The sequence below is a fragment of the Eutrigla gurnardus genome, assembly GCF_963514095.1.
Source record: "Eutrigla gurnardus genome assembly, chromosome: 17".
Taxonomy (NCBI): Eukaryota; Metazoa; Chordata; class Actinopteri; order Perciformes; family Triglidae; genus Eutrigla; species Eutrigla gurnardus.
The window spans coordinates 7,636,385-7,662,999 of NC_139928.1; the positions used below are offsets into that span (position 1 = coordinate 7,636,385).

The following is a 26,615-nucleotide window of genomic DNA, read 5'->3' on the forward strand; positions in this document are numbered from 1 at the left end:
AACAGTAATGGCGTTGCTGGGAAACAGCAGGTTTACTTCCTGTCCACATCTCACAATGTGGGCCCCATTTAATGAGGTCTTCCCACAGACAGCAAATATATGGATCGGGTTAACAATACAGTATCAAATTGACCTGTGTCATGTAAGATGTTGTATTTTTGTTAATCCGTTTCTTTTTCATTTATTTATGTAATTTTAGATTTGGCCTTGCCTCTGGCTTGTTCAAACAAAAGCTGGACCCGTTGGACTCCCAGCTCTCGTGAGGAGTTTAACAAACACACATATAGACACAGACACACACGCACAACGCTATACGGCAGCATCACGCCACCGCCCATCATGTCCGATTGGACGACTGTACCCTCGGGTTACCCAGGTGAAGACAACCTCAGCCAATTAGAGAGCTGTACAGTAAAACCCCATGTGTCGGCCCACATGACAAGACAGGAACCGGTCACTTATCTGATTCTGCCATTGGGGCACCAAAAAGAAAACACAGGGACCAGCTCTGATTGCATTACATCGATGCCTAGTGCTGGAGAGTATAGAGAACCCTCCCTGCTTGATCATCGTGCCTTATCCCAACTATCGCTGCCAAATCCTCCCCTTGATCCGGTGGATCGGATCGGTTCATGTTTGGTTAATTGCTGTCCTGACATTGACCTGGTTCACTGAGAACTGCAGGGTTTCTGGGTTTGCTGCAGCTCTGGGCCAAATTAACTGTGCCACAACTCTCTCTCTCTCACTCTCGGTGGATTCACCTTGAACTCTTTCATTTTTCACTTTCCCCTATTTTCTCCTCCTCCTCTCTCTCTCTCTCTCTCTCTCTCTCTCTCTCTCTCTCTCTCTCTCTATCTCTCTCTCTCTCTCCCTCTCTTTCTCTCTCTCTCTCCCTTAATGATTGAATGTTAATGTTTAAACCTACATGGTTTTTTTAAGCACTTCCTGTTCCCTCGGCTCAAAGTCGATGGGTTTGTTTTTGGTGAGATGCCTGATATCAGGTCTAAACACAAGATTAAGAGGATTTGTTCTACATGTTAAATACCCATCTCTGGGCATTTTGAAGTGGGTCTTTTAAAACTGTGGTTGCTAATGCATTACCATATTCACTGATCAAAGAATGGGCACAACTGTACCTTTGAGACCTTTCTTATTTCCATTTGGAACAAACACATTTAAATGACTGGATTCATGACCAGCAAAGAGAGAGGACACTACCAATGATGAGTTTTCCAACACCATTACAGAATAGAGAAAGTCCAGATAGATAAATCATGATAGATAAATAACAATAGATAATCATGTGCTATTTTGGAAAAGAAGCATGTGTTTTATCTGAAAGTATAATGCTGTGCTAATTCAATCAGGCAGGATCAGAGAGGAAGGAGCCGGAGCGATAATTGCATCCTGCCATTGATGAAGGCCACAGTCAAACGCTCAATGCTTTGGCCGCTTGCTGCATCCTAATCCTGTATTTTTAGCTGTATTTTTATAAGACAACATTCTTGAAACTTCATAAAAACACAGTAAACTCAGAAAATATTATAGAGATCATTCGATTTTTATGCAGTTGATTAATATTTTAAAACATTGTTACTCTGTAGAGTGTTTTTTTTTATTGCAACACCATGGACCAGTCATCAACAATGAATGATTACTTATTAACCCAAGATCTATATCTAAATTTGGATACAGGCTTTATAAACATTTACATGTATGTAATAAGCTCTTCTTCCCCAGCGACACGCACAATGTGTCATGCCTGGAGCCACGCCTCCAGCTGCTGATGATGGAGGAAGAATAAACCACATCACACATGACAGAAGAGGCGATATTAGATTCCAAAATAAAATCCGAATGTATTATTCTTTTTCTCGCTATGTTTTTTTTTATTTTTATCTTTTATTTTTAGCTATTTGCACCAGAACTCTCCAGGCACCAACATAGCAAAACTATACAATCATACAATTATGGGGAGATAATACCTTTGCGAAATAATCAATACATTTGAAAACTTTATTTTGTAGGCCCAGATAGAATATGGGAAATAAATAAACACATTTAGAAAAATGTGCCCGAATTATTGAAGATTAAGTTATTGACTTAAATGTAGCCAAAAATAATACATAAACAAATCAATTATTTTTTTTAATGTGTAGGATAGCATGCAGAAATGATAATCCCTCTCGATCATTATGACCCACTACAAGTGAGGGTCATACTGTGTTCTTCTTATTTTTTTCTGTTTGGTTGTTTCTGAAAACAAAGCTTTATTCCTCTCCGTTATTATGCCTTTTAACTTGCTCGCTTTGGCTGCTTACCGAAGCGCATTTTATTTTTCCGAGTAATACCAAAGCTTCCGGTGCGCGTGCCTGTCTGAACTCGCGTGACTTGACGCGCGTCAGGCAGCGATGGTTTGTATTGACGCGAGCGCTGGCAGCTCCCTGTCAGAGGAGCGCGCGTGGAGGCCGACCTGTGGCCAGTCGGACGGCGGACTGTCGGGGGGCAAAGTTTACGGAGCTGCCTGAATAATACGAGCTGTCACTTCCTCAACGAGGACAACGAGGACGCGCTTCAGCCGCGAGCAGAGCAGAGAGACGGACCCGGGGAGATGCGTGCAGCATGTAGCCGGTAGGACCGCTGCCGTACGGTGCGTATGATTCGTGTAATTATGAGGCACTTTGTGGTGAAAGGATGGACATGTGTAGGTGCGGCTGCGTGACTGTCACCGACGCTTGTCTTTCAGCCTCTTCTCGCTCTCTGCCGTCCGCTGCTCAGAGACGAGACCCGGTGACCCGCCGGAGCCATGGGTGGGAGTCTGGGCTGCCACCGCTCCATCCCCAGGGACCCCACGGACTTCAGCTGCGGGAAGCGCAAATTCAGCGCCGCGTGCAACTTTGGCCACATCCTGGTGAACCAGGAGCGGCTGAACATCAACACGGCCACGGAGGAGGAACTCATGACTCTGCCGGGAGTCAACCGCACCGTCGCGCAGAACATTGTGGAGTACCGGGACTGCATCGGGGGGTTTAAAAAGGTGGAGGACCTGGCTCTGGTCAGCGGGATCGGGGCCACCAAACTGGAGGTGATCAAACTGGAAATATGCGTCTCCAGCAGGACCAGCTCGTCCCAGCACTCGCCGTCGTCCCTGCGCAAAGACGTGGATCACCAGTCGTGCACCGGGATGAACATCAACACCGCCACGCCGGCGCAGCTGATGAGCATCCGAGGCATCACGGAGAAAATCGCCAAGAACATCGTGGCCTACCGGGCGGAGCGGGGCCCCTTCAAAAGCATCGAGGACCTGGTGAGGGTCAACCACATCAACAGCTCCCTGCTGGACAAAATCCGCTTCCAGGTGTTCGTGGAGCGCTCCAGGGCGCCGTCCACCAACACCAACGGAGGGCTCACCTGCACCACGAAGTCCCACCCCAGTCCGACTTCATTCAGTCTCAGGAGCGACGACCTGGACCTCCCGCCAGGAGGACCGACGCAGATCATCTCCGTGCGGCCCAACGTGGAGCCGCCGCCCGGCCTGCGGGACGGGAAGCCCGTGGTGCGTCTGGCCACCTGGAGCCTGCAGGGCTGCTCCTGCGACAAGGCCAATAACCCGGGGGTGAAGGAGGTGGTCTGCATGACCCTGCTGGAGAACGAGTGAGTAAAACATCCGGGGACTACCTGGACTCAGTCACGACATAACTAAATAACGTGTTGTTGATCAATTATAATCAGATGGATGTGTCATGGTGTTGTCTCGGGCCAAACAAAGTATTTTAAAGCCATTACAAATAATTACAAATAATCTGTTATTCAAGAAAAGAACAAACATGTGAGCAAAGGATGAATCAGAACAACTCAATACATATTCAAAATGTGAAAATTGTAGTCGGACAGACATCATTTCGCAGTAGAATTATACGCATATTTGTGATATTTTTGGAGGCGTTCATCGTACAGAACATCCTGATAAAGAACTGAGAAGGCTTCAGAGACAACAACATGTTGTCCCTGTCATAAACGATGCTGCGACTTTGCTATAGTTTAAATACTTTGGAGAGTTTTGGAAGAAACCTCATGTAAATGTAAAGTGAGTCATCGGGGCCAACACAGTCAGATACGCAGGGGCCCCAACATGTTTGCTGAAAGTCAGTTGGTTTCGGTCAATTGATTGCAAATTCATTGAGGAATTTGCACCACTAGGGTACAAAACAAGCCTCCAACTATTACTTCATCTTGTGGCCTAAATAAAGCTGTTTGATTAAATTACTTCATAGCAACACTTAGAAAAGATAAGCAGCTTTTGTTACAGCAGGTTTGCGGGTCTTTGTTCGCCCCCCCTGAAGGATTTATTCGTCCAAAAAAGGAGCCTTGCAGCAGATTAAAGATAACAAAATAAACCTTGGAATGGAAGATTCAACTAAAGTTGCTCTAAGAAAGACAATAACCTTGTAAAATGTGTTATTTAACATACACACACACACAAATAATTGATCGTTGACTTGACCCAGATCAGGCCGTTATCCAGTATTTCTGAGAGCTGTTCTCTCTCGCTGCATGCACGAAAATAAATGAAGAGCCCCTTTAGATCTGGAGCGTTCCACTTTAAGTGGCCGTGTTCGTTTAGCGCCGAGTGCTACGTTTATGCAAATAGCTGTAAAACAGGCCTCTGTGAGTCCAGGTTAATCTGTGTGACAGCAGTGTTTCAATAACAGGACTCATTCTGTGGGATTCTGCGTTTATACCACTGACCAAAGCTGCTCGGCTCGGCCTGATATGACACATATATATTTCTTTCCCACGGTCGCCATATTCTCCAGTTATCCCTTGTTTAGTGATACACACTTCATGATGCGGGCGCGACCAGACTTTCTCAGTCTCGCTGTCAGCTGAAGGGCCCGGAGCCCTGCAGCGTCCTCCTCGGCTGGTGAGCCCCAAGCTGCTTGCTCATGAATGATTCCTGCAGCACACACTGTTCAGCACAACCCGAAACCGCCGCTGAGACTAGTGTCCTCGAACCCAAATGTTTTGTTCTCCGTGCCAAACTCTGTTTGAAAACCTGTCATTTTAATGTAACTTTGCTGAAAGGAGAACACACGTGACTTGATTGGGTGTAACTAAAACCTTTCGTCGAGTCATCGGGATTTCATGACAAGTGCAGTGGAGCGCTCATTCAAGTCGGATTCCAGGTGGGAAACATTGCCTGCTCATGTTCAGGTCAGCTAAGCTGAGGATGCTTTTGAGGAGAGTGTTTGGTAGTTTGAAGCTGACGTGGTGCGTCGGCACCTGTCAGGGTCCGTTATGCTTCAGTAGTCTGCGTCGCCTCCCTGATCTCTCCAAGAAGTCGGCCTTTAGTGTGTCTTTGCAGTGTGTCTTGCACACTTTCAGATTGTTGAAAGGCGTTCGCTGTGTCGGTTGTTTACTTTGCACAGCGGCAGGATTCTGGTGGGGTTGAGTAGCAGACGAGAAAACCCATCTTGTCAGGCTTGGAGTGTTGCGTTTGAGTGCATGGAGCAACCAGCCTCAGAGGCGACCGTTCTTTCTAAACAACAATGGCGACTCCTTAAGAGGTTAGCGCAAATGCTGCAATCACTTGCACCACAACTGGAGTATTTCTTCATTGAAAGAAGAGCAAAGAACACCACTGAAGGCTTTCTCCATGAAAAATAGTAATTTGATTGACAGATCAAATCCAATCACCTACTTAACTTATTATTTATTTTTGATGTGCCTGCAATTTTCCAAAAAGTTGAGAGAGAGAAATTCAAACTCTAACTTACACAACTCCACACTCCTGGTCAATAAAACATGTCATCAATGAGCTATTTCTTCTTCATGCCTCTGGCCAGCTGCAGACCCGAGCCTATGGTCAGCCATGTTTATGGCCTCAGCTAAACCTCGTAGCCTCACATGACCGCTCGGTTTGAACAAGGAGCGTCGTGTGTTTTGATAAGAAGCTTCTGATTACCTTTGGCTCCATCTTCTCTCCCTTCCACCTCCAACCCCACCCACCCTCTTGTAAATCTCCACCACTTCCCACTCTCTCATGCCTCCCACTTCCTGTGTTCCCGAGCCAAGGGCAGCAACCCCGATGGTGGTGTTGTAGGGGTCATTGTTATGGAGGAGCAGGAGCAGGAGGAGGCTCCTAGAGGAGATTTGGCGTGTTTGCGCAGCGCTCGGGCTCCGCTGTGTGAGCAATCACAAGATGCCGGCTGGGTTTACACACTTCCTGGCTTTCCTCCAGGCATTTAGCAGAGAGCTACTAGAGTTCAACGAACTCCCGCTTACTTGAGGTCACACAGCCACCACAGCCTGCTGATGTTAGTGATCAGCTCGCCGTCGGTCGGCCTCGCACACTGGGCTGAAGGGAAGTGAAACTAGATACTAAAATGGATCACAGTGTCGACGTGAACTGACTGACGTGATTTAAAGCGACGGCGGCGCAAAGCCTGCGTTTGTGTCACTGAGAATCATCAGGCCAAAGCGAGGCTTTCGACACGTTTGTGTCTGATGCGCCGAGCTGCACGAGGCAAGAATTTGAAGCAACAAACATCATCCATCCTCGCTGTGACAGAGATCGACCCCGCGGTGTGACAGCCCATATTCATCCGGGTTTACCTGCCGGCGGCACGGCAAGGATCCAAAGGGGAAATTGAGTTAGAGGACGGCAGCGAGGAAGCGATCCATCCACAGCGGATCACCGACATTAGATCTATCGTCATCCTGCTGACATCCTTTTATACGAGTTGTTATGGACGAGCAAGTAAACATGAGCTGTAGGGTGCACTTCACTGACTGGGAAACATGAATTTACTGATGAACGAAAACAAACTCTGCTATTGTTAGCTTAGCTTAGCACGAAAAGTGGAAGCAGGCTAGCTTTTCACACTGATATTACAAAGCTCTCAGCGTGTTGTTTCTTGTTGAAAAGTCAAACAGGTGTGGTTTTAAGTGGAATTACAGTATCTGCTGCAACTAGTTCTCACAGCCTAAACGCCTTATTGTCACTGTGCGGTTGCCAGGTTTGGTATCAATGTGTGCCTGCAGGACAAAAGCTCACCAATCGTTATCCACGACTGGTTGGAGCATCTCAGAAAGATAGGAGGAAAATAACGAAAAGAAAATTCTGTCCGAAAATTCACTGTTGTGTTCACTGCCAAAGCTGATGCAGGACTCAGAGACATGCTTTAGAAATTATTTCTGTAAAGTTTATTTGGAACAATCTAAAAAAAACTACACACGACACAAAAACTGAAATCACTCATCAATAATATTATTATATTACCTTTTGACAACACAACAGTGGCTCCTTCCAAATGTCCAGTTACCTCTCATTGCTGTGAGTCGAAGAGAAAGCTTTAGTCAGCGTCCTGACCTGAACAAGCTGAACTTTAAAGGCATGAGGCTACTTGAGGTTATTTTTTACTTTTTCCAGCACAACATCAAGTGACCAGGGTTTGTTTTCAGCGCGCTGCGTCTGTATTCGACCCCTGACCCTGCTGACAGGGCGGATGACGACGACTGAAACCCTCACATGGAGTGGACGGTTTTAACTTAGCGGTTAGCGGTGGGACAGAGTGAAACAGGAAGAGACACGAGACAGAGATTCACATCCTTAAGCCATGGTGTCTTCTTTTGGTTTGTGTTGTGGGTTGAAATGAAAAATGATAGATCACTTCTCCAGTCATATTGTGCACATATTTAACAATATCTTTTTCTTCTGGGAAAACAAAATCTGAGGCTAGTAACCAATTTCAACCAATAATATCACGACAAGCTGCAGCTTCAGAGTTAGAGAAGGTTGTGAGTGAATCTTTTGAACCATCAAATCAATTTCCTCCCAAAGTTAAGTCCCGCCTCCGGATTCACTCATCAATATGTCACCATGCAGAAGCTCGACGCTCTGAAAATGCTGCTTCAGCTCCACTTTAATGAAACTCAGAGATGCACAGAACAGGAGATGAAACGATCACCGCCCGGCCTCTTACATTTCACACATCCACCATTGCGTCGTGTCGGCAGTATAGGCGGCTAGCAGTCGATTAGCTCCGCTGCTGAGTTTACACCGCAGCCACTGAAGTCAATTATATGATAATGAGCTGCTGGTGATATTCCTGGTCTCTGAGTGACAGGCGTACAGATGGCAGCCGCTGTCGTCGCTGCTTCGTTAATCTCATCTGCTTCTGCTCCTCGTTGAGCTCGTCTGTCCTCCGCTGCATCACGCAGCATCTCCCTCCGAGTAAATGTTACGTACGTTATGTAATGTTTAAATGTATCACCATTCTCTCATCAGACAGTCACACTGACGAACAGCCAGACAGCAGCCTGATGCATAACACAGTAAGAGCCGTGGGTTCCTCTGAGGAACCCCAACTCCCATGTCTTGTGTTGCACGTTGCCTTCAGCTCAGGGAAAAGTGCCGTTTCTAGGCCACGGAGCAGCTGAGAAATGTTCCTGTAAGACCTCTCAGTTAATATGCTAAATGGTCTTCGTCTTCAGCGCCACTGTGAAAAAATGCAGCCTGCAGGCTCGTCAGTTACAGTTACCAGCACAAGTGTGCTTCCTGTAGCCCTCTCACACAAAGTTCCCAGTAGGTCACTGGGATAACCTTTCAGACTCCATCAGGAGGGCGATGTGGCCAAAATCTTCATAGTCTGTTTGTAGACTCTTGTGTGAATGAGTGAAAAATGAAAAGTACTGTTTCCTGTTTTCTCAGGAATCGTACGTCATGATGGCATTTTTATGGTTTTGGGTCAGATGTTATTCATCATAATGAGGATATTGTTCCTACTAGTCGGTAAAACATTGGTGGAGAATCATAGAAGGGACTTTGTTCCTGTTTGAAGACTGCTTGACATCCGCTGAAGGAAAGGCCTGATGGGAAACTCTCCATAGGGCTGAGGAAGGCTATGGGAACTGCACATCTATGAATAGTTAAACATTTTCGCAAAAACGTAGATGGACACCGATCTCGTGTGTTTGTTAAATTGAGAGCAGGAATCAGGAGGTGGCTAGCCTAGCTTAGCATAGAGACTGGAAGCTGGGGAAAGCTCAGATACGAGAATGATATCGATCATCTCACCTTATCCTCGGAAGGAGAGCAAATAAGTGCATTTCCCCAAATTTTGAACTATATCTTTAACTTTGAGACAACACTAAGAATGCTGCTGGCCTGTATTGCTTAACCACCACGTCGCTTGTTTACTGTAATTACACCAAGGAAGCATCTGAAACTAGCATCGGACAAACAATTCTCCACATTCGTTGATATCAACAAAGTACATTCCCGGGCTCAGTAAGGGAGTGCGTGCATGTCTCCGCTTGCAAACCTGTTGCCTGCGACGTGCACGAGCCCAGCGTGGCCTTCGTGATGATGCACCCAACATCTGTGGTCTGCACATTAGGCCTGGATTACGAGATGGGCGGGCACAGCGTTTGGCAGCAGCGTCACACAATCTTTTAATCCCTTCACAGGCGGACAGAGCCAAGAGGGATGCGCACAATAAAAACGTGCGGGGAGTTCACATGTTCAGTGACGTCGGTGAATAGTTGTCAGATCTCACTGAGACGACCTCGTTCACCGGGGGAATCCATGGAGACGGGGGCCGGCCTGGGTACTGAGGTCGTGAGGACGATGGTGCTGCAAAGGAGGTTCTTGCTGAGCTGACGCAGGGTGTTGGGGCGCTCATGTGGAAATTTCCATTGGCGCAGCATTTTATTGTGGGTGGACAGTGAGTTAGGGGCATTGCCCAGCGAGCCCTGCCAGCCGGGAGTCACTCGGGCCAATACAGTACTCCCAAGCCCAGTTCCTTTTGCTAAACAAAGCTTGATTTTGGCTTGTTTATCTCCTGCAACAGCAAATCACGCTGGCTTGCTGTGGTCACTGGTAAACTCAATGCACCCCCTCTTTAATTAGTGGGATTGAAACAAAAGATGCATTGCCTTAGAAGCTCTGGGAAGAGTGAGGAGGATTTTGGGTCCGTGTGAATACAGAAACCTGAAAGGAATATTCTACCTTCCACTGAGCATCCAACAATCACCCGTGTAGACTTGAAAGGCGACTCTGAAAAGGGATTTCTGGCTTCCTTCTTTGGATTGGAAAACATTCAAAGGATGAGTGTCCTGGTGAAAAAAGAAAGTAAAACCAAAATGTATATATTTTTAAACACGACAGCAGTGTGATCCTCCTCTCCACTGTCTGTATGCTGCTCAGCTTCCAGCTTGTATGCTTTCATATTACTTGCAGGCAGCACCCAATCTTGCAATGTACGTTGGGCCGCCGCTCCGAGCCTTTTCCACATTCTGAGCTCGCAAATCCCGAAAGGCTTTATTTATGTTCAAGGTCAACTCCGCTGCTGCCGCTCCTCTCTTCTTATGCAACCTTGTGTCTGCCCTCAGATTTGCCTTAATCTGACAAATGCTGAAGCAGACACTCTATTTTGCTCCATCGTGTCGTGTTTGTGTCTGCACCACGGCGCTACATACGAGAGATTCACTGCATCAGCGACAGGCCCCCTGTTGTCACGGTGACACTGACGGATTAGGCCCAATGTCACGGAGCTTGTCTGTCTGCAACCTCTGTTTGTGTTTTTGCCTCTGCACTTTCTTAAGTACTGTTGCGTCAGGATTATCTGCTATAGACACAGCACATTCTGTTGGCCTCTAAAGGCCTGGAGGTACAATCAAAGCGCTGGCTGCATCCCTGACTCAGCACTATCCTTCAAGTCCTCATGACATGGCTGGAGCGCAGGTCAACTCGGGGGCGTGCTGGGATTGGATCCCTGCCAGTGGAAACGTGAGGATCAGGATCTTGGCCGGTGGGAGAGACGCAGGGTTTCTGTGAGAGTTTCTTTCATTGTGCAGAGCGATCACACCTACAGCAGAAGGAAGAGGTATTGTCTCCGTGACTGCAGGCCTGTTTGTTCTGAAAACAGGATCTGTGGACTCGCTGATTACAAAGGCGACAGGACTTTCTGCTCTGACTCTCAGTGTTGTGTAACACGAGGCTGTTTGACCGGGCGGGGCAGGCAGGCAGGCAGGAGAAAACCAAAATAAAGATTATTGATACTGGTAGTCCATTTGTAAATAGAGCTTCAGTGGTGGTGGTAAAGAATGGGTTGGGTTTTTTATGCATGCATCACACACATGGCCAGCTTCATGCTACCAAACTTTTAAAAGATTACCAAAACGCAACAACGCTAACACACAGAAGTGTGTGGCTGAAATGCAGCGAGACTCTGTTTTGTGTCCAGGAGTGGCTAGCCTCGCTGCAGCAGCAACACAGCAGGGGAAAAAATGGTACCATCTTCTAGCTTTGTGAAAGGTGGCTACGCCCCTGCAAGGCAAAGCTGCCCGCCAAGTCTTTTTCTTTTCCACTGACGGTTAACCTGCGTCCATCAGTGCATTTAAAAAACAAACCCTGCAAGTAGTGCTAAAGTTATTTCAAACCGCTGACGTGCACAGTTAGTTTTAACAGTCTGAGCATCACAAACCGTTAATCAGCGGAGTAGCAACGTGTATGACATCACCCTCATGCTTACAATGATGCGTTTAGTCTTGTTGCATGATCTGAGGTTTGCTGGAAAATATGAATCCAACACACTTCTACAAAGCGTGTGTGCGTGTGTGTGTGTGTGTGAGAGTGAGAGAGAGAGAGAAGAGCCAACATCTATAACAAATTCAAGCAAACTACATCAAAGTCACTCTGCTAGACATTCGCTTTTCACATGACTACAGCATTAAATCCACTAAACAGTACGCCAATGTCTCAGCAGACAGGATATTTAGGGCTCAGCCTGTTCAGCTTCAGTAGAACAGTAATAGGCTACAGAGCTTTCCACACATAAACATCCATTTTCACCTCCGTGCCTCTTTATCCGCCACCTAAAGGACTGGCCGTGGCCTGCTGAATATGCATCAGCTGCTGCTGTAATTGATTCCACTTCCAGTCGCAGTGAATGTGTTGAGGATTAAGATTTACATACTAGTTCAAAACGTGGCCGTTGTAAACTCACTCCCGAGTCCTGCTTCAACCAGCGACGCATATGGGTTTTTTTTACCAGCATGCATTGACAGTCCATGTCAATCCAAGTGCAGGAAGAGCTCTTCCCTGCGTCCTTGACACTCTGGCAGCCTTTTGCGGCGCGACATGAACGACCTTGTGGAGGATTTGTGTCATAACGTCCTCCTTTGTTCTCCCTCACAATTGCTGTCTGATTACATCACATATGATGCTGGTGGCGGTCGCTCAGCGAAGTGAGTCAGTCTGGAGTGGTAACAGAGCTCCCATCATGCCCAGCAGCAGCAGCAGCAGCAGCAGCAACGGCACTTCACTAATAGAAAAGGCTGTTATGCAATGTGATTTTCCACATGGTTTATTTTAGATTACTAGGTCAGAGGTGATTGAGGTTAAAGCATTGCCGGCAACTTCGCTTCATCGTGTTGCACCACAGTGGATCAGTTGAGCATACGGTGCTGCAGGCTGAGCTGTGGAAGTGTGAGCATTAGAATAATGCCTTGTGTGACTCAAGCAGCACCTTTTTTTCTCCTCCAGCTCTAACATGATCAACGGCTCAGACTGAGCTCTGGAAGATGGCTGTGTCAACTAGCAGGCTTTTCTGGAACTTATTTGATTCCCTCCCTGAAGACTTTCTTTATGTGCGTAGGCCATTTGTAAAAGACGCTAATCCAAATGAAATGCCGGCGAACGCTTTCCTCACTTTCGCTCGCAAATTGCATCGCAGAAACAATGGCTGGTCAGAGCCAAGTGACGACAGGAGGAAAAGCATCTGTGCCTCTCATGAATGCACTGTTTTTATTGTGCTGACTGTCGGTCTGGAAAATCATTTAAAAAGTAAACAGATTACTGTTTATTGGGCTGTAAAGGCCCCGCCTCCTCCACAGAGCAGTAATGTGTTGGCAGATAGAATTCAGGACACCAGTCCAAACTCCTTCGGTAAGGGTTCGCCTGATTTTCATTATATTTACCTTGAGGAAATGTTCTGTTTATGATGTCGAGGATCCAGTTTGGCCTGTGCCACTTGTATCTGTTGTGTCAACACCCTCTGACTCTCACTGTGTGCATGATAACAGAATACCAGCCCTGGTTGTAGCAGTACTGTGAAACTCTGTGTCCCTTTATATGTCCATCGCTGTGAGCACCAATTATATTCACCTCCGTTGGAATGGGCTTGGAGGCAGAAATATCTGTGACAAATATCTTTGAATAATTCATTCAATAAATCATTCTACCGTACCGTCGTAAAGTGGAGCTGAAATGAGAAAAGCCTTTTCAACCCGTTTCTTAAACTGACCTCTGTACTGGAGAACTGTTTATCACATTTAACCTGCAATGCTTATTTGATGGAGATGATTCGTCCTCAAAGAAGAAATAAATGTCACAGAAGACGTTAAATGTATCTTTAGATATGGAAGCCGTTGACATGAAGCTACAAACTGCCACTACGTCTACATATCAAAGTGGAGCTCCCAACTCTTTCTAGCTTATCATATAATAAATTAATACATAAATCTGTTTGCCAGTTCGGCAACACTTAGTGACGACTCGGCCACAATAACGTCGGCCACGCTTTGTTTCGTCGCTTTCCTCACTTGTGGTGTGAAATGTGATGCATTATTATCAGAAGGTTCTATCTGCATTTGAATCTGTTATAAAAATTACTTGTTCCACTCAAGTTTTTATTTATTTATTTATTTGCTTTTTGTAATGCAAAATCTTTGAAGCTCAATATCTTTAAATCACTCAGAACACAGATGAGACCGTATGATTCCAAGGTGGTGAATTTAACTCAACCTCTCTCTCTCTCTCTCTCTTTCTGTTTTCAGCGTCAAGCTCCTGGCGGTGCAGGACCTGCTGGAGCGGGAGGCTCTCGATAAGGTAAAGTGGAGCGTGTGCACCCGACATGGGTTGATCTGAGACGACCGCTGCTGTCGGTGCCGAAGGCTGCTGTGATTTGCAGCATTGTAAACGAGACGTCTCACGATTCAGAGGAATGTACTCAGAAACTCTTGCTCGGTGTGTAAATGTCTTCTATTTCTAGGCTCACACTTGAGATTGAACCGTGTGAGCGCTCGGCTGGGCTTTCATTACTATAAATATGACAGTGTGTAGGTCTCAGTGTCGGTTGACGTTACCTTGAATTTGATACCACAACGCTACTTTGTGTGAATGAAAACCTCGTAGCCTCGTTAGCAGACCAACTACGTTTCTGTTAATGGCTGCAACTATATAAGTGTTTATTATGCAAACTTTACGTAAACGGTCTGTCTTTGTGAACAACAGGAGGTTAGTTGCACAACCAACACTCATTCTATCTCCTACCACCAGACCAAATTCTGAAAGGTGACCACAGTGACCGTTACGTGTATTTCTACGGTCAATGCACGCTGCTGAGCACCATTTCCGCCATGTTCAACGTGTGTTGTCTCATTCTCATGCTGCCCCGTTTGTGGCCAGGAATCACACATTGCACCTTTTCTGCTGGACCTCGATCTGCCAGCTCGGATGCTGTGGGAAACATCGGGTGAACTGGAGTGCGCTGCACAGTCAGATCGCCCACGCTGTTTCTCAGCAGAGATGCAGGGCGGCCGCGTTAATAGTCAGATGCCAGCGTATCCATGAAATATCACAAGTTCAACAGTCCGCTCCGAGCAGTATGATGTGTTCCTGCTCGGCCTACTCGCTTGTTTGCACATGTGATATGTCACTTTCTGTGTTGGCTACCAGATGGATCCTTTGGCAGGGAAATCAGAGCTCCGTTCAGAGGGAAGTAGGTCAGCAACAGAGTATTTTGGACAGAGAGGGGGAGGTGGTGGGAGGATGAGTTACCTCTGGACAAGTGGTAGCCCACATAGCAGTGTTTTCACTCCTGCCAACCTCCCACACTGATTTTCTGCCCGATGTCCCCGCTTTTTTGTCCCGTCTTAGTCACGAACACCCTCTCTTTTCATCTTCTATCCTTCTAATATCTTTTATGCCTTAGTTTGACATTTTGTTCAAAACTCAGTAACGCTACATTAAAAGAGGCACAGACCTGAAAATAATTTCACGGGCCTGGGATTTCACTGGAGAGTTTATAGACACATTATGATCTAAATTATATTTTATGGGATGTTACACCCTGCAAGAGCAGAAGCACATTCTTGGAGGACAGTAAATATGCATTTGTCTGCTTTTAAAGAGACATGGAGACTATGATTGCATTAGATGTTAATTTACAAACATGTTTCAGTGAATATATATATATATAAACATATTAATGAATATTGTGATATTTATTACAAATACCAGTGATTTTAACAATACAGTACAATATGTTAATACAGCAAGTTTCACATCTTAGCTCTCGGTATCAAATTGATCAAATTGGTCAAATTTGAAGTAAGCTGCTCATTGGTCTGACTGAGTCCAGCCCTGCTCTGCAACGGTGCTACAACTCCCGTACGCTTTCATAATTTTCGTAATTGTAGTTTTGCTAAGTTTCCTCTCCAGTCCAATGCATGCACCATCAACTGGAGAATGACATTGATGGAGCATCAGTTTGCTTTTAGCCGCCATCTCGTCAAACCGCAAAATCCAAATTTGGTTCATAGGTAGTTGAGCTTTGACAGCAGCTACTGTGGCAATGACTTTATATGACAACCAGGACTGATGCATGTGGGCTAAGTACAACACAACACTGAATAGGTGAGAAATTCTCATGAATTGATTTCTGTTTGCAACCAGAGGAGTCGCCCCCTGCTGGCTAGTAGAGAATGCAAGTCTAAGGCACTTCAGCGTTGGCTTCACTTTAGAGAAGGTTGCTGCCTGGGCTAAACAGACTCTCAAAAGACTATTACAGCTTAAATCACTTTGACAAATCTGTAAAACATGTACATCCTGAGGATTTGTGTCATCATAAAAGAGTGGAATAATAGTATCTACTGTCTTCCTGTGGTAAATGTCCATTCAGTGTGAGGGTGAAAACATCTCACTGTAAAGCTGGTGGACACGCCTGCTGGGCATGTGCTGTGATTAGTCACACAGAGAGCGAGGGCCGGTTTTAGACTGTTGTCCCCCGTCTGTTTTGTCACTAAGGAACCTCTCCGACTGTGGTTACAGCTCTCCAACTCATGATTAATCATACTGTAAAATTCCCTCTTTGTTACTATCAGACAGCCTTTCGTGCAAATGCAATAATTAACATGCAATAAGTGAAAAAATAGCCTCACTTTGCACTAAGTGAAATACTTCAACACACACTGGAACACACACACACACACACACACACACACACACACACACACACACACACACACACACACACACACACACACACACTCTCCTTGTTGTTTTGTGATACTGACAGACACAATTATCTGGTGCTCCTCTGATGGTTTGCTAACTGCTTTGAAGAGGTTGTTGATTTGTATTATGTTTCAGTCGGAGTGTCCGTGAAATTAAGGAATATATTAAAGCCTCATGAGACTCAGAAAACAGAAACACATCAAGAGTACAGACATGCGAAACAGGAGACAAAACACAGAGATACGCTTTATTTTAAAATCTAAAGTCATTTATTGCCTTCCGTAATCTACTTATACTACTTAATACACTGCAGGTCATTGAGTATTCACTCATAATGAAGAACTTTAGTACAAAAATGTTTCTCTTAAGTTTTTCTGAGAAATGTGAGCTAGCAATTGTGATATATATATATATATATATATATATATATATATATATATATATACAGCCAAAGGCTCAAACACGACTCAAGAAGAAGAATTGTCATTAAACCCAAGGTAAAATAATCCTGATGACAGTTTGTTTTCTCAAGTGAGCAGGTTTTACAACCTCTGTTGGTTCTGTTGATGAACAGTCATCCTGATCATGAGATAATTAAACCGTTGGCAGTGAGAAATGAGCCCAGTGTGGTGGTTTTGGTCCTGTACCTGCACGGTCTAGTCCAGGTGTCACAGGACTCTCCGGCTCAGTCAGGTGGTTCCTCCAGGCCGGGCTCCCTGCCAGGACTCTGACTGCACTGCACTCTGGCGCCCTCGGCCTGAATTATGAGGGTGTTTTGGCAAAGTTATATTCGCGAGCAATTCATTTTTGTTCGCTTTACGATTCGATGCCCCCCCTCCAAGGACTACAGCTGAAAGTAAATCCTCCGGGGGTTTTATAACCTCCGGGATTTCTGAAATTGCTTTATTATTAATTTGATTACTCAGCGATGGGCCTGTAAAAGCAGACAGGGTCCTCTTTGATTTGTGTATCTCGCTGATAGAGCTGGGGAGGCTCTGTGAGGTGACCTGATAGACTTTGTCACAGGACGGTGCTAATTCGTGTTATCTAGCTCTGCAGCTATGGCTCTGTGTTTTAGTCATCTGTGAGGACAAAGTGTAGCATTCAGTCGTCATGATGTTAATATTTAACTGTTCACTGACAGGAATTTTGAGTGATTAATACGATTAGTTAATCATCATCCGTCTTAAAGAGCCTGTGATGGTTTTGTTTCCCTAATAATCAGACATAAATTAAACCTATGAATTTAAATATTGATTAAAAAAAAGAAGTCAGAAAGGGAAATAAAATGCTGCACTGTTACAACCACAGCCAAAGATGCACCGATGTTGGATACCTGGATATTATGACATATCTGACACTTTATATCTCGGGTTTACCAGAGACGAGTAGTGATATGGCTGGTAGAAAATAGTTCCAACTGCTCACAACAAAGGTCCAGAGTTCAGAGGACAAATCTGTATTTTTGATTCGGGGAGAACCTTCCCTTCAATGCAAACAAAGTTGGATTAAATGCAGATGTGTTTTAATTTAGGACGGAGAAACTCTTGTGTGATTCAGATTTATAATTTTTCATGTGTTGAACAACGTGTGTTGTCTTTGACATGATCCCATTTTGAAACGCGTGTTGAAAGGAACATTACACCACTACTCCGTGGATGTCGACAGGAGCTTCCTCCTTCTTGCCGTGTTTTCTCTGTGAGGCGAGGCTACTCCAGGTCACCCAACTCTGTTTTTCAGTGCCGAAACCCACTTCATCTGCCCGCGGGTGTTCAAATAAAGTACGACACATCCATGTGAACTTAAATGATGAGATAAACATCAGGAGATGTTAACCGCTGTGTCCCTTTATGTATTCAAGTGCCTGTGGGGGTTTTTATGTTTCATATACTGTATCACGCTCCTTTATCACGCCCTTACATGATTCTCATAATTATCAACTCGCGGTGTCCTTACTTTGCACTGGTGTCTTGTAGTGCACAGTTTTAGCCACACAACAACATTGTTACTAATATAATTACAAGCTGGTTTATTGATACTCGGCCAAAAAATTTAAAAAACGTGGTTCTCCGTCCAAGCGGAGTCAGCAGAGCTGCAACTACAACCTTTTCACATCGTTGCCAAATAATGAAGTGCAACTGACAACAAATGTGGTATTTGTGCACAGTTGCTGATGAAACAGTCTTTTCTCTTGTTTTTATTGCAGTTCTGTGCAGAGTTGAACCAAGGAACGCTGGCCAGTGTACGCAAGTGGAAATGGCCTCGAGGGTTGTGGAAAAGTGTCGTGTCTGAAAAACCCACCGGACACTCCAGCAAGGTACAGCAGCCGGTTGGAGCCACAACTCTCTTTAGCTGCTTTACTTTTGAGTTTTGTTTAGTTCAGTCAAATAAGCTGTTTGCCCTCAGAGATCACTAAGATGATATAATAAGCAGAATATTTTAGTTTGGTCACAGTATCTCAGCCTTAGAAGCTGGTCTTCATCTATAATACATCCGTCTGTCTGAAAATAGGCCCTTTGACACCGTGTACTGCTGTTACCCAATGAATCCTCAAGGAGCATTAAGCACTGCTGAAGAAAAGATTCATCCATGAATTTTATGTATAACATTTGCATTTCAATTAGTGTGCTTTCTTGTGCGGACTCATAGTCATGACACGCGATATAGAGTTCATATCGATGGCTTTGTGATACAGCGAATTACGCATTAATAATAGGTGGTCATAAGTTACAATGGAAGATGATCTATTCATAGAAGATGTGCTGCAGCAAACTCGGAAATTAGTGAACACTTTTGCACTTCTGGTTCACTTAATGTCTAAATGTCAATGAGTTTTTAGGTGATATTTATTTCATCATACTTGGTATGGCAATGATAAAAGTCTTATTTTAAATTTCTTGTAAATATGGATATAAGAGGGGGTTTTTTTTGTGTGTGTTTTTTTTTTGTTTTTTTTACATAATCTGACTTGTCTCGTCCCAGGGAGTGAGCTACTCTGGCTTTCTGTGGGACACTTCTTCTGGTATTGACCTGAAAGATGCTTCAGTCCTGGAGTCTCCTATTGCCAATGGCAACGGAAATCATACCTCCCCTCGACTCTTCCTGGCTCACTTTTCAGTAAGTAATGATGAAATCCCAAAATAGCAGCATACCCGAGTGGTGTGATGTAATGCTTTGTTAACGTTGCAGGGACGGCCACGTCTGCATGTCAGTGCATGTTCGAGTTCCAGTGTGTGTGAGAGTGTGTGTGTGTGTTTTAGTGTGTGTGTTTTAGTGTGTGTGAGAGTGTGTGTGTGTGAGTGCACCCATTAGCTGATCACAGCTTGTCTACACTACGCTGATACGGCGTTTACCGCCAATATCACCACCCCGACCCAGAGTGTTGTCACAGAAACACAACACCCAGCCTTCAGCCATGTCAGCACCATTAGCTTCTAACCACCGGCTCAGCCACCGCCATGTTGAGGGCCATATGGAGGCAATCTCTTAATAGACATGCTCTGAATTTGGAATTTAGCACGTTTAATACATCTGGGTCTCAATTTTGTAGTTTGTAGTTATCATTTGTAAGATCTGGGAACACACAGACAAACAGAAACAGATTTACAGAAATGATGTCCAAGTTTACATTTTGTAACACGCATGCAAGTCCCTGCGTTTTGTGTTGTTGCTGGATTGGGACTAATATCAAATCTTTTCCCATTAGATCGGTTCATACGAGCTGACGGTGGTGAACGTCCACATGCAGGCTAAAGCCCCATCAGGAGAGACCAACGGCAAGAACCACAACACGGATGAAGCCAAGTGTCCGCACCTCTCCCCCAGCATCCAGGAAACACTCAAAGGTCAGTCTGTCAGCTGCTGGAGCAGCAAAGGTCACCTCTTCCACACATCACACCATGTGTGTCCGACACCGTGGAGCATTCACACTATTTCTATTGTGTTGATAAATTGATCACACTTGCCAACCCTCCCGATTTTCCCAGGAGGCTCCAGGTCTTCATTGTCTCCCCTGGTATCTCGGGTTCACAATTCTCCCAAATTTCTCCAGATTTATGACTCGCACAGAAGTTTAAAAGCAAAGGCGCATGCATTTTCTATAATCGGTTGCGTGCCAACTCTCAGGGGCAGGGTTAAAAAAATAATTGAATAAAAAAATAATTATGTTTTCATTCTTTAAAAGTCACCAGAATGCAGGAATGTTTTAATCCTCCGTATTTCTGAGGTTTCCAGGTTAGCGATTCAGACAGATTCATCGTGAATTTCCTATTCTCAACCATTTCTCCATATCTTCCCCTGCAGGTGAGAAGGAGTTGGTGGTCCTGGGAGATTTTGGCTCCCCTGCTCAGAGCTCAGAGCTGGACATACTGAGAAAGGAGAAGCTCTGTGCCCTGGTACCGTCCTCCCAGTTCACCAACATCAGCACCCGTTCACCACAGGGAACCCGCTGTCTGGACAACATCTGGCTGAGCCGCTCCCTCAAGAAGATCTACTCTGGTAGGTGTGCCTGTACGGGCGCTTTCTGACAGGGCTAGATGTGAATTAGAACTCATTCAAAACCTTTCAAGTGTCGAGTCAGTCAATCGAGACGAGTCAAGTTTCAAAGGCAAAGTCAGTCAAAGTCAATTATAACAAGAAGAAGTGAGATCTTAAGTCACTCAGGATAACTGAGAGCAGATATGCGTTTTTTAGAACTGAGTTTTTTACATGACCGAGACCAAGTCACTGCCTTTATTTACCTGGGATTTTACCAGGTCAGCACTGTACATTGTATCAATTGTCAAAACCAGTGACTCACCTCAGAATCAACCCAACTGTTCTGGGAATCACATGTAGCAGCACACCTGGCTTTCTGTTGTATTGTTAATGAAGGGTGTCCTGGTTTTGTTCGATAAACTTTACCCACAGTCTCCTTGTGTCTCCTGCTCCTTCAGGCCACTGCATGGTAGTGCGGGAGGGCCTGACCAATCCCTGGATCCCAGACAACTGGTCTTGGGGCGGCGTGGCGTCCGATCACTGCCCCGTGGTGGCGGAGTTTTACGCGGATGTCACCCCCAAGGAGTTGAGCAGGCCTGGTATGTCCGTAGTGGACAGGGGAGACATTATGCCCAAACACGAGCGGTGACGACGTCCACGGGCGAAAAAGACAGCGGTGGATGACATCAGACATTGTCCTGCCTGGATCCTGCTTCGTCTCGGTGAGCCGCGGAGCCAAGAGTTTCCTGTTGAATGTGAAGAAGTGCCAAGATTGCCTTTTTGGGTTTATCAGTGTATAATAGTGACTGCCAGTGATCGGTCATAGAGCCATAAAATGTTCAGAAAATATATATAATGTACTTTAAAAAGAAATGTGCCAAACATTTTCTATATGTATATAAAATAAAGAGAAATTGATAGATGTTCCGGCTGTGTGTGACCGCTCATTAATACGATCAGAATGCTCTGAATGACCCGGCTCTTCAGAGGCGCTGCTGTGACGCTCATCCGCTCTGTCAGTCGAGGGTGATAACATCCCAGCTGTGGAGCTCATAAAGGCTGAGCTCCTAAATTATGTAAGCGAGGCCTCCGTGGGCACATGAGAGCTGCTACTGCTTGAACTGCTCATGAACCGGCTCAACACTGAGGATTATTCAAAACGGGGCAAACAGGAAACTCATTGAGCATGAACAGATCCACATTACAACACAACAGAATCTGTGGAATAGATCTTATATCGACCATATGTGTGTTGGAGAATAGAAATATCCGTAGTGGGCGATGAGAAGAGTTTAAAAGTATCTGTGAGGTAAAAGACAGCATTGCATTCTGCTGCACATTCTGTGAAAACATCTGTTTTTCCCATTGCTGGATTCCTAAGCAGGCACCAGACATTCACTCACGGAGTATTCTGTTCATGGTTAATTCATTGGTTACAAATTGGTTTGAGAAAATGCACCATTTAATCACAATTAAAATCTTTCTTGGCCACTTGAGAACAGTGGAATACAAACGTATCACCATCTTGTAAAGTTGATATTAATAATAAAATGCCCATATTGAAATTGGTCAGATTCTGAGCACCTAAAGCAGCTTGAGTTCAGAGCTCTTACATTGCTGCCTGCTGCTTGAAACGAGGCCGATGAGAGCGGAGCATCATATTCTGTTTCTATGGAGCAGAGACTGAATGCCCCACTTATCATCGCCTCCCTCATGTACCGTTAGTAACTAACACAAACCTGTTCTCAAGAAGCAGGGCCTCCATCACATCATCTGTGTTGCTTCTTTGTCCAAACTTTCTAGCTCTTCCTGCCTGTCAGCATCGACTCTTGAAATCCATGAACTCATGTTGCAGCTCATCACAGAGCCCCCTAGTGGTTCGCTGCAGCTACTTTGAGTAGCCTGCAAACACATCTTTATAGATCTATTCTTTTTGATATTTAGAGAGCGAGAGGGGGGAATAGGAGAGGGTTATGTTGCAACATACTAGGAATTTGTCTTCAGTACATAACTGAAAACTAAAAGAAAGTATTGCGAAATTTAAGTCAAAGTGGGCAACTGTTTTTGTGAGGTTTGGTCGTGCAGGATTGTAGCCTCCTTCTAGATTCAGAGGGTTGAGAGTTGACTTCTGGTCTCACCCAGGACACGGACATTAGTCTCCTGAGTGAAAGTAGTGTTTTTAGAGCCACCTTTCCACCTCGACTTTATACACTGACTTTGTTTTATACTACCTCACCCATCCTGGCTCCCAACTGTGTGGATTACAAGGGTTGATTATCTGTGTTATATATACATATAAATAATATTGCATGACAATAATGAAACAAAACATACAATTCATATATTTTTTCATGAAGTTTACACCACATATAATGTAATTAAACCAAAGTAATTACTTTTGCCTACCTTACTGTTTATTTGATTTCTTAGATTTTAACTCTATTATAATAATCATATTGTGCACACCTATATTAAATATTGTATCGCCATATTTTCATAATGCTTAAAAGGTGTGCACCTATTTAATCGATGTAATATAAAACATTGATTTTTACGTTGGTTGTGTGTTTGTATTGCACAGTATATTCCAACAATGTGTATTTCAGGATTTCTCTGTTGGGTCACTTGAAATTGTATTATAATGTGCTACTGTCCTCTAGTGGGGATTTGGCTCTATGTCACAATAACCAATCCAAACATCTCCTCGTCTGATGAGATCATGTTCTTATCACAGTCTTATAAATAACTAGATTTAATGTTCAATCTATGCATTCCTCAAATCGGGAAAATTAGAGTTAAAAAATAAAACAAAAAAAGCAACATGTAAATGTTTATAAAATGAAACAAGCAGCAAAGAAACACATTCCAAATGCAATAGAAAATGTGCAGGGATAGAAAACATTGAAGAAAATTGTTGAAATGTAACTTCAATACTTATTGTAGAAACAAAAATGTATTAGATGCCTACACTGGGGCGAAATATATTCAATAGTTTCCATACCAACCTGGTCAGTAGAGTGCATTTTTTGTTTGTTAGAAATGCAGGAGAGTTTGTGCACATTGCGTTCATCATACCAGATCCAAGAGTGCAGAAGTGGGAGGTGGAAGCCTGTCTCTGTGCGTGACTGCTGTGGACTGATACCTATTGAGCAGCATGTCATTGCTTGTAGCCGTCAGTCACCACTCGTGCCCTTAAAGGTTTCCAGTGTCCCGGTGAAACCAGACGCTGGTGAACGGGACGTGTGACACCTCTGGGCAGGCCAGCAGTGTGTGTTGTGACAGATTCGGTTACTGGGGTTTCTCAGGTTGTGGGTCAGTGACGTTTAACTCTGGAAACTCTACACACTGATCTCTGACACCGAGAAGAGCTCCACATCCTATATTCACTGTGCGTTCCAAAACCACAAATACATTTTAGTATGCCAGAAAAAAGATTTAGTATGTATGATGCTACTGCATCTGGTCACATTGTGCAGTATGTAAGCCAACATGCTTTTCTGGCTACTCCGACCCACAATCCTCTGTGTAGTGGATATATATGAGCAAGAGGGTCAGGAGGTTGAGGGTGCAATGTTATGATGAAGAAGTGTGTCCCAATCGGATGCATACTGCATTCAACAATGTGTACTTTGTAAGGGCAGCTGCAGGACGTAACAGTAAAAACAAAGTGTGTGGGATTTGGAAGACAGTGTGACTACGGTGGCCGTAAAATGCAAAAACATAAAACATAAAAGCAATTCTCCAAACATGACATCATTAGTGTGAAACCAGAGCAGGTATGTGTTGTATGACAATGATTCCTCGTTGCCGACTGGATGCACTGTCCTGCAGTCTGTGACAAAACAGAAACCGTTTTCACAGCATCTGATCAACATTCATTGTTTTGTGATACAAATGCAAAGAAAGCACATATGAAAATAAACACATAAATAAATGCTTTGGACGATACAAAGCACATAACTCATTTTCAGGTTGTCCACTTTATTTGAAGATTTTATTTAAGAATATCACAAAAAGTTACACATATAGAAAACATTACATGGGATATTATTTAACTGTACCATTTAAGGGGCCTGTGAGGAAGCAGAGTAGCACACATGCTCTCGATATTAGATCATTCTTGGTATTGACGGCACAAAAACACATCAAGTATCACAGTAAAACAAGAGGCAGTTGGTCTGTTTTGTAAAACATAAATATATCAACACCAACCATGGACATTATAAAAGATGTGGACGTAGCCTCCGGCTCTGAAAAGTGAAAATAATGTGCAAGTGCTTTAAACCTACATTCTCTCTAATGACCAGCAGGAGGCAAGTCCTCTGGTTGCAAAAAGAAGTCCGTTTGTATAGAAATCTATGACGAAACGACCGACTCACTTGATTTAGTATCTCAGTAAACATTGTAAACATAAGTTTATGGTCTCGATCACTAAAGTCTTCTGCAATGCAGCATGATGTTCATCTAGTAAATTATGGTCCCGTTTAGAGTAAAATAGACAGGATTTGCTTCAGGGTGTGGCTAACTTGTGATTGACAAAAACTGTCGCAGACTTAAGCTCCATATGCAGCTCTTCATCGTGAAGATGTTTCGTCCTTCAAGATCAAGGGTGCATATGGAGCTTTCACTTCTGGCTGAGCGACGGTCAGAATGCCACAGTGAAGCTTAAAAATTGTAGTCCACGAAACAACGGGCGACGTCGCGGTGACTGTGTCCACTTCTCTTATACAGTCTATGACACAAACACAGTGACTGCCCACATCAGTGCAGTTCATAAAGGTAAATCACAGGTAACAAAGTGCAAATAGTCAAACAGGGCTTCAAGTCACTGCATTTGAACCACAAGGGCTTCATAGGAAAATAGAGAGTATTATAAGAGACTTTCCCATTTCCTTTTGTTGTGCCACAACGCTGACAGGCTCAGCTGTAGTTAGCAGGCCTGTGTGCGACATCGCTGATGAAGCACTCACACGTTTTATCTCTCAAGTCAGACAGAGCTGTTGTGAACTTCCTGCTTTCACCTTCTTCTTCTGTCTCGAGCAGTACCACTCTTTTTTTTGTAATGCCGAAGATCTGTACTACAAAAATAGTAACCCTGTGTGGTATCCAGAGGGAAAAGTGCAAGAAGGAAAGTGTTTATTTTCACTAAAGATAAATAAGACACTAGGTAAGTACACTTAGATCACAGGTGCATGAGTAAAATACCTTATATTACAACTAGATCAGTGCGTTTGTGATGCTAAAACTAACCTTATTCATGCACGTGTCCATAAGAAATGAAGCATTCAAGTAGTTGATGACTGGTTGTAATAGCCTCTGAGGCAGTGTTACGATTAGAGGCCAATGGTTACATTACAGCCAATATCACTGACTGAGGGAGCCAAGGGTTCACTTACTTTTTCCAACAGCACTGTGAATGTTTAATGGCTGTGTTCAATAAATACACGACATATTACAATTGTTTGTGTGGCATTAGATTAAGCACATTGTGTTTGTCTATACTTATGAGTTAGATGCAGAAGTCACATTTTATGACCAATTCATGCAGAAAAGTTGGACATTTCATAGGGTTCACATACTTTTTCTTGCCACTGTATATATTCGGTGTATGTATGTGTATGTATGTAACTGTTATCCCAGACAGACCCACAAATAGAATTGGTTCCAGTCCTTGTCTTGTATGATTGGCCTTTGGATCCTGCGGTCTTCTCCTCGCAGGCTACAATATTACTTGCATGAGTAGAGATAATCTTTGAGTGAGTGCTCTGAAGAAAATAATGAGTGCGAGGCTATTTTGAGTTGCGAGCGTGGCTCTTCTACATCTGCACACGTAGAT

The 26,615-nt window shown here is 44.3% G+C and overlaps 1 protein-coding gene across 1 annotated transcript; it reads left to right on the plus strand.

Moving 5' to 3' along the window:
* Window positions 1–2,443: 2,443 nt before the first annotated feature.
* Window positions 2,444–21,702, plus strand: eepd1 (endonuclease/exonuclease/phosphatase family domain containing 1). Its single transcript, XM_084031951.1, has 8 exons — window positions 2,444–2,650; window positions 2,747–3,654; window positions 13,843–13,894; window positions 18,510–18,620; window positions 19,286–19,420; window positions 20,010–20,148; window positions 20,606–20,800; window positions 21,238–21,702. The coding sequence occupies exons 2-8, from the start codon at window positions 2,807–2,809 to the stop codon at window positions 21,426–21,428; spliced, it is 1,671 nt and encodes a 556-aa protein (XP_083888077.1). The 5' UTR covers window positions 2,444–2,650; window positions 2,747–2,806; the 3' UTR covers window positions 21,429–21,702.
* Window positions 21,703–26,615: the final 4,913 nt, after the last annotated feature.

Bases quoted from the DNA above. Each gene is read 5' to 3' on its own strand.
- eepd1 (XM_084031951.1), top strand. From the start codon at position 2,807: ATGGGTGGGAGTCTGGGCTGCCACCGCTCCATCCCCAGGGACCCCACG. The intron at 3,655-13,842 runs GTGAGTAAAACA...TTCTGTTTTCAG, and splicing joins ATGACCCTGCTGGAGAACGA to CGTCAAGCTCCTGGCGGTGC. The intron at 20,149-20,605 runs GTCAGTCTGTCA...CTTCCCCTGCAG, and splicing joins CATCCAGGAAACACTCAAAG to GTGAGAAGGAGTTGGTGGTC.